General features: G+C 44.9%; 1 protein-coding gene across 4 annotated transcripts in view; it reads left to right on the plus strand.

The window, feature by feature from the left end:
• LOC119390499 (choline transporter-like protein 4) overlaps positions 1 to 11,699 on the plus strand; it is a 154,335-nt gene extending 142,636 nt beyond the window's left edge. For all 4 annotated transcript variants that reach the window (XM_037658127.2, XM_037658131.2, XM_037658109.2 and 1 more), the window contains one exon: positions 225 to 11,699. In XM_037658127.2, coding sequence (XP_037514055.1) covers positions 225 to 334 — 110 coding nt within the window. In that variant the 3' untranslated portion in view covers positions 335 to 11,699. The remainder of the gene's footprint in view (positions 1 to 224) is intronic.
• The last annotated feature ends 506 nt before the right edge of the window (positions 11,700 to 12,205 follow it).

The following is a 12,205-nucleotide window of genomic DNA, read 5'->3' on the forward strand; positions in this document are numbered from 1 at the left end:
TCGAATGCAGGATAATATTTTCAGCACATGAATGTCTGCGTAGGTGTGTGTGCTCATAATTCGTGGCAAGCGGGTGATGTGGGAATCAGCAAAGGGTGTCCTCCAACTTATATACGTATATATATTTTTCTGTTGGGGTGCACTGTACGATGCCTCATTTCATGCAGCATTGTCACTATTGTGTGCAAGAACAGTGGAATCACGTGCAAGTCTTGTGTGTGCAGTGGAAGATTGCGAGAGGCACGATGGATCTGAAGAGAAGCCATACTACATGTCCAAAGAGCTGATGAAGATCCTGGGAAAGCAGAACAGGCTGCAAGAAGCAGACAAGTGATTGCCCTGGTCCTTTCTTGAAATTGTGCTCTGGTTTGCTCAGCTGCAGAAAGCCCATTTTGCTTAGCATTGACATGTACACATGATTCCAGAACTCTGAAAATGCGCCATGAGTGCAAGTAGATCGCTTTAGCTTGAAGACAGAAAATTTGCAATGCCCTGTGCTGGAAAGAGGGAAAAAAAAAGAAGATAGTAATTATCTGCAGATACAAGAAAAAGCACTTTTCATGGCCAGTAAGCCGGTGTAATTCTTTTGTGCACAGCATTATTTGTATTGGATGTTGCATCAGAGCACGTTGCATAAGGCATGTCGCTCTGATTTCTGCAACTTTCAATGTGCAATAGGTGTTGTATTGCATGCATGTGTTGTTCTGATGCCTTTGTATTTCATTCATGCTTGGTCACTCATTTAACAAGCGCACAAGGCTGCACTGCCATTCATACTTCATTTTCATTGAAACAGAGACCATGTGCTGGAAAGGTATCGACGTTTGTCAGCTCTGTTAATTTATGTAGCCACATGTATGCATACTAGCAAAACAGTTTTGTCCTAAAAGTTCTCGAATAGAACTTTTAAAAACTTTGATTCAACACTCTCTGAAGAAATTGCCCTTTTTCTGTTGGAAGTGATCTTGCTCGCATTCAGTGTGCTGTTCTGAGCATTCCTTCTGGTCTCAAATGTGACTACAAAATACCTGTACCACCACTGCGAGTTTCCTGGTGTCATTATATTAGGTAACCTTGACAGCTTTATGCCATATCTCATTTAAGTTAGGAGAACTGAATGCGGTGTTAAATTGTGCAACTCTTATGATGGTATACTGCCTTATGCAAAATAGTTGCCACATGGATGTCCAGACATCAAGGCAGCAATATCGGGGGGAGGGGCACCTGCGATGGAAGTTTCAAAGTTTAGATCAACCGATTCATCTTGTGGCACAAATTTGGGGTGTGCGACAGCTCTGGCATCAAAAATATGTGCCGCACTATGAATGACTGTCATCTTTTGCTGTGGCTAGTTACCCTCAAGCCAGCATATTGAAGGTGCACGTCTGGTATTACATTAGCACACATTGTCCCCCATCAGAAATTGGTTCCAGTGGGTTTCAGGTGAAATTGACATGAATTTTTTTATTTGTACAAACATTGCTGGTAGAAAAAGGTCATGGACCCATTGATTTTGCCGTGTGATCTAGCACTTTGTCCCTTATTGGTGTGGCATAGTCAGGGCCCAGTGTCATCCTCCAGCTATATGCTGAGTGAAAAGTGCTTCACACGGATATTCATTTCCAAAATAATGCCACACTTTCCATGGCATTTCACATGGCGTGTCTGCATGATTTGGCTTAGACGCACTGCTGAAAATTGACATCTGCTCTTTCACAGGTAAGTTCAGTGCTAACAAGCTGGTTATGTTATTTCACTGCCTTGGATGCAAGTACAGTAAGATCTCACTAATTTGAAATCTCTAAATTTGTATTGACAAATAATGCGTACTACACAGCTGGTTTCAGTGAAGCCTCATGCATTTCAATAGACGAAAACTACCATGAATTGAAGCGTTTAAGAACCGCCCAGTGTCTATTTCCAACAAAATTTATTGCGCCTATGGGACTGCCTTTTAAAAAAAGTCTCGTACTATTACCTCTCGCATCATCCGGTTTCCTAAAGTTTGGGATAACATGACCATCTTGATCACACGACTGTCCTGCTACGTGTGTGCTGTCTTTCTGCATGTGAGGTGCAGAAAGGCAGTGCACACGTAGATACCAGCAGCTCGTCTTGCTCGACCTTTTAACCCTCCACGAAAAGAAGCAAGGGCTGACTCTTGCTGTCCTGAACCCTGCCACTGCTCCATCACGTGCCCAGACACATGCCTGTCTTTGCCACTGTTGCTATGGCACCCACGGCGGCAGTCTCGAGTAGATGTGGCCGTTTGGTTGGCAGAGGTAGCAGACGCCCGCTCAATCCATACGTTGGCTCAGAGCTCCTCTTCTATCTTTTTTATTCTCCTACTCCCTTCCCTGTGCACCATGCTCCCTTAGGGGCTGCAACTTGAGCATTTCCGAACAGTGATCCCTTTGGTTGGCATAGATGAGGGCCATGCCCTGCCATGCCCTCCATGCATTTACAGTGCGGTCAGCAGTTTGGCCTCACTCCTTTTACAGTGCAGCTGTTTATGGCTAGGGTCTGGGGGAGGAGTTTCGGGGCAGGGGAAGCAGCATTTCTGCCATTGTGGGGCGAGGGGCTTGAGCTGAGCACGCTCCTACCATTCATGGGGTTCATTGCTCTCTCAGTCGGGTCTCGCTAGCTTGTTCGTGGCAGCAGGAGGCATATGGCTGTCCTATGGAGGCTAGAAAAATTTGCCAAACGTTTCTAGCCTCTTTGCCATCGCGGCCTCCTGTGCAACCAGTGTAGCCGCAGTGGAGAGGCACGTTCGATGAGTAGCACCCAGCATACTTGAGAAGCTGACTGCAAACGGCAAGCCAGGTGGTGCCCAGAAAACGTAGAAGGAGTGCAGCAAGCCACACTGAACAGATGTCGAGGCAAAGTGTGCTCAAGATGCCGAGCGTGAGCAGCAGTTCAGGCAATACACGACAAACTCTGACCATGTGAGAAATCCCGAATGCATGTGGGTAGCCAGGCAGAACGATGACGACGGGGAGTACTCAAGACGCCAAGCAGGAAGCCACAGAAAACAACCCGTGCCCCGAAGCGGAGAATGTGGCAAAAAGTGAAGGCCGATAATTTAGTCGGATATATGAATGCATAAAATGAGGTCCTAAAGAGATATACTGAGTATGGGATTGGAATTCCAGCCTCTGAAGCTGAATGACCAGCGAAGCACTACCCCACTTTCTGCTTGCGCTCAGCGCCTGAAGTACATCTCGCCTCCACGCCTTCTTCGTTCAGTCTGGCTTGTTGCTCACATTCGCTGTTTCTCGCACGGTTTTGTTTGACAAGGTTCAGCTTCACTGGTCATCCACTTCCACAGGGTTTAAAGACAGCGTAATTTTTTCTACATATATCTTTCCCCAAATAAACAACCACCATGTGGCACACTCTTCTCTAACAACTGCAACCGTCCCTCTCCCTTCTGAGAAAAAAAAAAGCCTGCCTGCACTAATCTGTAGGTGTGGGCTAAGACAGCACATGCAGTGCCCTTCCAGAAACTTGGCTCAGGTCATTGGGTGCTGTATTCCAAAGGGCTCTCTCTAGTTCTAACTCAATTTTATTTGAACAAATTTCCAGTGTTCTTGGAAGCATAAATCCTTGTTTATGCTGCAAGGAAGTTCCACTGTATATAGTTGGAATAACTTGCATTGGTTGAGATGGGCAGTAGTTCCAAAACATTAGAGTCAAAGCAGTATTGAAGCAAGTTCTAAATGTGCATTATGAAACTGCCTCTGACAGTGTGTTGTTGCAGTATTCTGTGATGTGAAGGCCAGGCAGGTGACCACGAGTGAGTGTACAAGGCCATGACTGCTTTTGGCATTTTTTGGGTAAATGTATGTTGCCAAATTGCCTTCCTGTCTACAGAAGATGCATTTGTAACTGGCACATGGTGAGATGTCATATTGGAAAGAAATGTGGTCCTTGTTTATGCTGCACCAGTGGAAAAAGAAACGACGTATTTGCATTTAAAGTCTGTAATTTTCCTTGTTCTGAGGCTGAAATTTTGAAGAAAAAGGTTCCACGAGTGGAACTTTTCAATGCCAAAATGTTGCCACGTGCAATGATTTCTGATAATGATCGTTTTCTTGCACAGCATCGTTTTGAACTCTGTTCTGTCATTGGGTCATTAGTGCATTGGTGCTATGTGCTTACGAAATCAGTGGGCTTGCTTTATCAGTTGATACGCATGTTGCGAGGCATTAATGTTGTTAAACGTTCGGTGTTACGGGTGTAAATACCGGACTGGTAAGGGTGCAGGCACCTGTATTGTCTACCCTCAACTACGTATGCTGTTTTTACCACAGCACCATTGAATAATCTGTGTGTCTGCCGAACAACACAGTCACATAAACGTGACACTATATTGCAGTACATGAGATTTTGATTTGTCGGTTTGCGCGAATAGTTTGCTAGTAGATCCCCTTTTTTTTGTATTCGTGCAATGTACAGTCTATTTTTCAAACGACACTGTAGTATCATCAATCACAGAGCTTTGTGGGAAATGAGGTGCTCAATAATAAAGCCAGGGATAAGCTACCTTAGGGCATTTGATTGTGCAGGTGTTGACGGTCTAGGTGCCTCTTCAGCTGTGTCCTCATTGCCTTTTGTGGTGAAAAAAAGGGATGGTGAAACTGGCTATGTCTAACGAAAGAGACTTATTTTTGATAACACGGTCATAATTCATACTTGGCTGTGCATTGCTGAGCCAAAGCCAGCGTCGGGGCACATGCTGCTGTTGTGCACCGTATTGTTGTCACCTGGGGGAGTAAAAGCGCTTGTGGGACATTTCCTATGTGCTGACAGATTATGCAGTGCGTGGAAGCACATGCAACCTTGCAGAAAGCATTTACACACCAATACACCGAAATCATTTTAAAGATAGACAAAATTTAATATACAGTGTCCCCCGATCATGGCCACTGTTGTCTGCTGCAGGAGCCTAAAGCCAAGGCCATACATTTGTAATGTGGCGATGTGATTTTACTTTGTGTAGGAATCCATTTGTGTTCAACACCAAGTTCAGCATTAACAGCACACTTTTGACGCATGCAAATGGTAACTGTTCGTGGCAGTGTTTGGTAAACTTGCACAAAACTTGCATGAGTATGAGAGTACAGCGGCGGCATGATATGCCAAGTGAACCAATATGCGGGGGTGGAACAGCTGCGCCGCTTGCACCATCCATTTGCACCATCCTGCGCCAAACTTATTTATCAGCGCCATACTGCGCTGCAGCGCCCGCATTTTGCCGCAAAGTGCGACAGCCATCAAGCCCCGTGCCCAAAAACGTGGCTGAAACATTGTGTTTTCGGTTTCATCAAGGCTGTGATCGGCTATGGAGGTTGGCTGAACAGGCGCTACGCACCACTGATGAAAAAAAAAAAAGGACGGAGGTTTCACAAGTGTTGGGACCAAGCGCTGTGGGTGTTTTTTTTCCTTTTTTTGTGTGTGCTTTTAAGCTCATTACACCAAAGTGTCTTTTGTGTGAAACAATATACCTTATTGTGCGGAATGGTCTTTTGTGTCCAATATTGCATAGTACTGCAATAACAAAACGTCAGAACTATTTTGTAGTTCTGAAGAAGTTTAAACCAGAAGAAACCTTCCAGGATATGAGCATATTTCTCCAGGCATTGTACTACCTAGCATGACTGCGGCCATTAGGAAAAGAACAACACGAACGTGTGTACAGCTGCCCATTTTTTAACCTGAATGCGCGAGCGTTGACCGCCGAGCTGATAAGCGCTGTATGATGGAGTGCAACTGGGAAATGAACGAGAATACGAGCATGCGCACAGTGAACAGTCCGATGCAGCTTCGTCTGCCAGGCTGTTATGTGAATTGGACTTAATCCCACCTGCATTTATGTCCAGTTTGTTTTGTTTGAACTGGCAGATATCTTTTTTGCCTCAGGAAAGTGCTGCGTGAACCACAGGAAAAAGAAAGAAAAAATGCTGATAAGCGCGTAGTATAATCAGCGGGTGTATATCACATCCCATCCATTTCACACGCGACCACGTGGCCTTTCTTTTATAACTTCTTGGCAGCTTTCAGAAAAGAAAAAAAGGATGGGGGATAACTGTGCTTAAAAGAAGTGGGGGTGGTGTCCGGTTCTCAGAACAGCCTAGCAAAGACAGACTCATCGAGTACACACGCATATTCTCGTTCATTTTGCTGCTGAGCTCCATTATACGGTGCTTATCGACTCGGTGGTTGACCCTCGTGCATTCAAGTTAAAAAATGGGCAGCTGTACATAGCTAAATAGGGCTATTGCACAATTTACCTTAGTGCTTGCCAAATGCAGCATTGGACAAACGTTGCTTCACAAGTGCTGTGAAAAGGGTCTACATCTGCTCTGAACATTCTCTCTGACCGCTCCAAACTTGCTCGAAAAGGCATTTCTGTATACTCCAAGCCTGCTACAAAAGGCACTTTTGCCTGCTCCCAGGACTGCTCCCAAACCCATGCTTCCTGTTCCACCCCCGCATATGTGGCAATGTAATTGAGTCCTGTTGCACTGTGATAATCAGTTTGCTTGACACTAGCGCAAATGTAAAGAAGCAGCTCTCGGCTTGCAAAGAGCTTGCGTGTGTCTATATAGATGCGCGTCACTACTGTTGTATACCTCAAAGACTGCTCCATAGAACATTACTGGGATGAAGCAGTTTCGCTTGGAAACACCGATAGCGATCGCAGCGTGTTCAGTGGCATCAGTTGTGGGAAACAGGAGTGCCCTGGACTGTGACTGGAGCACCCTTTAAAAAAAGATCACTTGGAGTGTCCCTATAATTGCAGGAGAGCTATACCTGAAGGCTTCTTTCGAATAGATATGTGCGTTTGTGTTTAGCCTTAACACTAGGGTACTGATGTGGGCTTTGTCATCGGGAACATAGTGCAGAAACAAACAGGCACAACAAGTGACAAAGAAACACAAGCATTAACTTCCTGTAACGAAATTTATTTTCGGGATTGGTCACACTTTTCAGCACACACATCGATATCGGGGCCTTTCTAGGGAGCACAGAAACAGTCAAAGATGGACTTGGCTTTTCTCTGCAAAACGTGTGCGTGTTTACCTTTCTCTGTCATTGTTTATGGAAGTGAATGGGCACCTATAAGATAATTGTAAATTAAGCGCATGCAATCTGCCGCCAACTAATGCATGATCAAACCTTCAATGCAATCGTTTGCCAAAGGAATGGATTCCTTGAGGAGTGAATTCATCTACAGTGTAATATCGGGGGTTTTCTTGTGTTTTTGGTGCTGTATTAGTTTTAAAATTGCATCCATGTTGTGGCTTTCAACCAAAGTAGCCATGTATTGTGGGGGTGCTCAAAATAAATCATTGTTGAGATCAGAGTTTGGAGTTTATTTATGCAAAGTTCATTCCATTAGTGCGCTAAATTTCTAGAATAATTTCAGCCGCTTTCGGCAAAGGAAGATGGATGACCTCTGCCTCCCCGTAACTGACAATTTTTAAATGGGAGCTTGCATGAACTGCGGCCATTTTGTTGTCTTAGCCAGTCGAGCCTGTGTACTAGGAAGCAGCTCTCGCTCGAACGGTGGTGGCGTGATGGTGCACTGTGCAGTCCGCCTTTTTCACGACACCCGCGCATACGCTCTCCCCTAGCGAAAAAGTTGCGAAATGTCTCATCATCTCGGAGGCCTTGCTTCTGGCAATCCCGATTGCCCCGGCCCCTACCAAACCCCTACCAAAATAGCAGAGGGCCGCACAGGAATATGAAAGAGGTGGGTTGTACGCTGTAGCAGAGGCCTCGCGCAGACAAGCGAAGCACGACCACCAATAGCCTCCGCGACTAAAGAAATAGTCCTGCTTATGACGGCGCCTTATGACGTCAGTCTGCAGTGAACGCCCATTGGTGCACGCTTTGAGGAGGGAACGCTGCAGAGTTCTATCAAATCTTGTCCACTGCAAAAATCTGTGTTAAAGACATAAAGTGAAGTGCTATAGCAATTCTAACTATTGTGACTGATTCTATGATTATATCTTCATTATTAATAGACAAAATTAATGTCGGAGTGTCATTTTTTAATTTTGCACTAAAACTTTATTACCTGTGATGTCAGGCCGACAAGCGGGCATGAAGTTTTCTTTTTGGTCACATTGGCAAAATGGAATTTCATGAATCCTGCTATGTGACAATGTAATTCTGGTAAACAAATGTAGGCACTAACAGACGTCCTCAATGTCCCGTTCGTGTGGGAAAGTCATTGCGCGTTTACTCACCGACAAAGAGTGGTTTCTGAAGGGGTAATTTACTAACATAATCTTTTTTTTTTGTTAAGTGTGCCTTAACAGAACATGTTGAAGTTAATGCAGAGCCTTCCATTACTGGAAACCTTATGTTTTATGCATAAATACCCAAACAATTATTTCGTTTTGTGGGTTGAAAGGAACTTTGGGCCAGTGGAACAGGAGGCACACTTCCCCATGTGAGTGGAACACTAAGCTTGTGCTGAATGCATAACAGGGTTCTATTGGGTAGTAAGAATAATTAATCGAATGTTGAGGCCGCTTTTGCTTATGTCTCAAACACTGCAATATTGTGCAAAGCTTTCTTGAACGACATACATGTGGAATATGTGTAGGGAAAGTGTTTTGTAGTGTATAAGGCCTTATGTCACTGGACAAAAAACATTTGGTGCCCTCTAGAGGTGAATGATCAAAAAGTGAACTTCATTATCTTGAATATTTTGAAGGGTCCCACAACACTTTTTCATGTTATATACCCTCGAATAGCTATCAGAGTTTCTTAAGGCAAAATCCTTGCGTCTCATGCAGATGTGACGAACAAAAAGCCGGTGTGAGCAAAATAAGTCTGTCATCGTGAGCTGCGCATTCATTTCGCCTTTGCAGCGTTTGCGTGACTAAACGCAATGAAAAAAAGCAGTGGGTGTGTCTCGCTGCAGTGGGTGTGTCCCCCAGCCTGAACACATGGGGAGTCAGGACCCCCTGACACCCCCACCGATTTATGCCAGTGCTGTGAGGGAGCCTGTGAGTTCTTTCCGCAAAAATTTTTCGTATCGGTCAAGTATGAGTGGAGTTGCAGGGATTTGTCGCCGAGATCATACAGCTTTTTCTCATTAGTCCCAACGAGCACACTAGAAGCTTTACAGGGAGGGATGACACGGGGGAAAAAAGCTAGGTCAGTGCATGACCTAGCTTCTACACTACAATGACCTTGAGAACCATCAGTTTTTTGTTTTATTTACGTGTTCACATATTTCCAGTATAATGACAAACGTGCCACTAAGGTCCCTAAAATAGCTTACGTGCCACCGGCACCGGGCAGCACAGTGTAGCGATCACGGTAACTATTCAGCACTTGAGACACTATTGTGCGAAAATGTGAGGCGTCAGTAGCTACTGTCGTAGTGGGTTCAGTACAAGACAAGGGACCAATTCAAGCACGAAGTGTTTGAAATAGCACTGGTGTTGTCTGCTGAGTGCTGCTTCACATGAATGTAACAGAAAACGAAACAGTAAGTGAAGTAAGCTTTGAAGGTAAGACTTGTAGATATTTTATTTGTTGAACTCGAAACAGATCAACATTACTGAGGTTATTTTGCAATGATGAAGCCAGCAAATGACCAGGTCCTCCCTTCGACTACGTAGTTTGCCTAGAGAGACTGCGATTGTTGTTGAAGTGAACTTGTGAGGTCCCTGCGGCGTCCAGTGCAGTGATACTTGGCTCGCATGTTCACAGCAGCCCTGACTACTGACATGCAGCCTTTACTATTTTCAAACAGTTTTTCAGCGCCTCTGTCCTGAACCCCCCCCCCCCCTTGTGCTTGGTGGAAAAAAAGTGAATCATGACGAGTGGGCGAAGCTCTGGGTATCGTATGGGTGAGTAACCGTACGTTACCCGAGCGTTACCCCATATAATGTAAATTGAGTTACATAAAGAGTCGACGACAAAGCTAGGTCCTAAGGTCCATAATGTCTATGTTGAAGTCGCCGACTAGTATAAAGGGTTTGTGCTTGTAGGTGTTTTATATTGTTCCGTCACAATTATAATTGATGTTCATCTATTGTAAACCTTTTTTTTATTCACATACACACGTTTTGACTGTAGCAGCGGTTTTCTATATACCATGACAGCGGACAGTGAGAGCCGACGACAAAGCTAGGTCTTAAGGTCCATAATGTGTACGTTAAAGTCACCAACTAGAATAAAGGGTTTGTGCTTGCAGGTGTTTTATATTGTTTCGTCACAATTATGATTGATATTAGTCTATTCTTAAACCTGATGTTTCGATTTCACACAGTGCTGTGTAAGCACGGACACGGACGCCAAACAAATGGACGGACATGCCTTGACCTTAAGGTGCTTCGCCCCTAAAAAAAGAAACACAGCAGAAAGCAGACGCTGCTGCGAGATTTGGCTGCTACTCAGCCAAATCTTGCAGTCGGGCACGGCAAGGAGCGCTCAATAGTATGCTAAAATTCCACAGTAGCCACACTTGCACACATCAGAATTGCACCGGGATCGCGTGTCATGACGCGCGCGTCTGCTTCTTTCCCTTTAACTATCTGCCCTGCCTAGCTGACAGCACGCTCGTCAGTACGAAACAAAAGAGAAAGGGTTTAAAGTGAGCGACAAATCCCTGCAACTCCGCTACTTTGACGGGTTGGAAACGTGGCAATCGGTTCATGAGGCAATAAACTCCAATGCTGAAATCAGTTGATGATTACTTGAAAATGTGGTTCAGGACCCCTTTAAATATAAGCGTGCATGTGTGCATATATTCGTCTTTGGAGAAATCTTAGTTCGAAAATGCACCATTTGTAACTGTTTCAAAAGGCTTATTTGCTGCTCTGTGACTTAGGCCAATCTGTGTTGCCAGGCAAAGCGAATTTGCATGCTACAGGACCGCCAAGAAACTTGCGCCTCCGGAAATGTTTTGAGCCTGCACACTTGAATACTTCAAAAGCCTTTGACCTGGTATTGGTGCCTACATTAGTCCCAAAGCTTAGTGAGCTGATGACTTGGAAGGTGTTGCTTCACTGCTGCATTGAAGTATACCATAGAATATGTGGAATCAATCATAAGGGTCTATATGACCATATGCCAGGCACATGTTTCAGTTCCTTTATTTTAATGAGCAAGTCAAGTAAACTTATTAGCACATTTAGATATAATGCCACTTGCATTCTTCTGTATTCTTTAACTTTATGTACCTTAATTCTAAAACTCTGTATTTTGCAAATTGATACATTTGTGACATGCACTGTTACGTTTAGAAATTGATGCTGAGCTGTGGTAAAAATTGTGACAACAGTGCATTTGCGGGACTCAAGTTTAGAATGTCGATGTGTACTTAACTTTTGCTCGCCATACAGACAGCGTTGAATTTTGCTGAAGCAAATATCTCTGACAGCGTTCTTTGTTTTTCCAGTTTTATTGCTTGGTACCGACAAGAATAGATAGCCTGTAATCTCACCGAATTTCCTTTGGTTGTGATTGAATACTAACCTGTTTTGTGTACTTTGGTGTTTGCGCTAAGGACGCGATTGGTCGGTGTTGTTGTACCTGCAGCTTGCACAAGAAATGGCATTGACAGTTGTTGCTAAGCCTGTAAGTATTACACTGCCTTGTGTTTTTACTCTTGCCATGGTGAGCCTGAACATATGCCAAAGTGGTGCACCTTTTTTGCTGCAATAAAGAAGGCTTTGATGACAAGTCTGTCAGTTCCATGCGTGTCTCTCAATATCAAAACAGGAAGGAGGTGCCCCAAATGGTTTGTCCTGTGTAGAGCTTCCAACGTGCGTCTCAGCTGGGAATGGGAATATTTCCAGCTAGAAATGAAAGAATTTCCAGATATCACCTTACTGCTATTGCATGCTTCTTAGTTGTTTCCATAGGTGTGCGCACAGGGGGGGGGGGGCGGCCCTAAGATGGGGGGCGCAAAATCTGCCCCGTACATCGACCCTTCTAGTCACGTAAAAGGGGGGGGGGGCGCAAAATCTGCCCCATACATTGACTTAAGGCCCGAACACACGTACGCGTTGCAGCGCGTCAACGCGTGACTTTTTGACGCGGCGTCGCGCCCTCTCCCTATGGGGAGAGAGGGCGCGCGGCTACGCGAAGCTGCGCGCCCTTCCTCTCCATAGGGAGAGGGCGCGACGCCGCGTCAAAAAGTCACGCGTTGACGCGCTGCAACGCGTACGTG

This window comes from Rhipicephalus sanguineus, chromosome 1 (genome assembly GCF_013339695.2).
Source record: "Rhipicephalus sanguineus isolate Rsan-2018 chromosome 1, BIME_Rsan_1.4, whole genome shotgun sequence".
In the NCBI taxonomy this organism is placed as follows: Eukaryota; Metazoa; Arthropoda; class Arachnida; order Ixodida; family Ixodidae; genus Rhipicephalus; species Rhipicephalus sanguineus.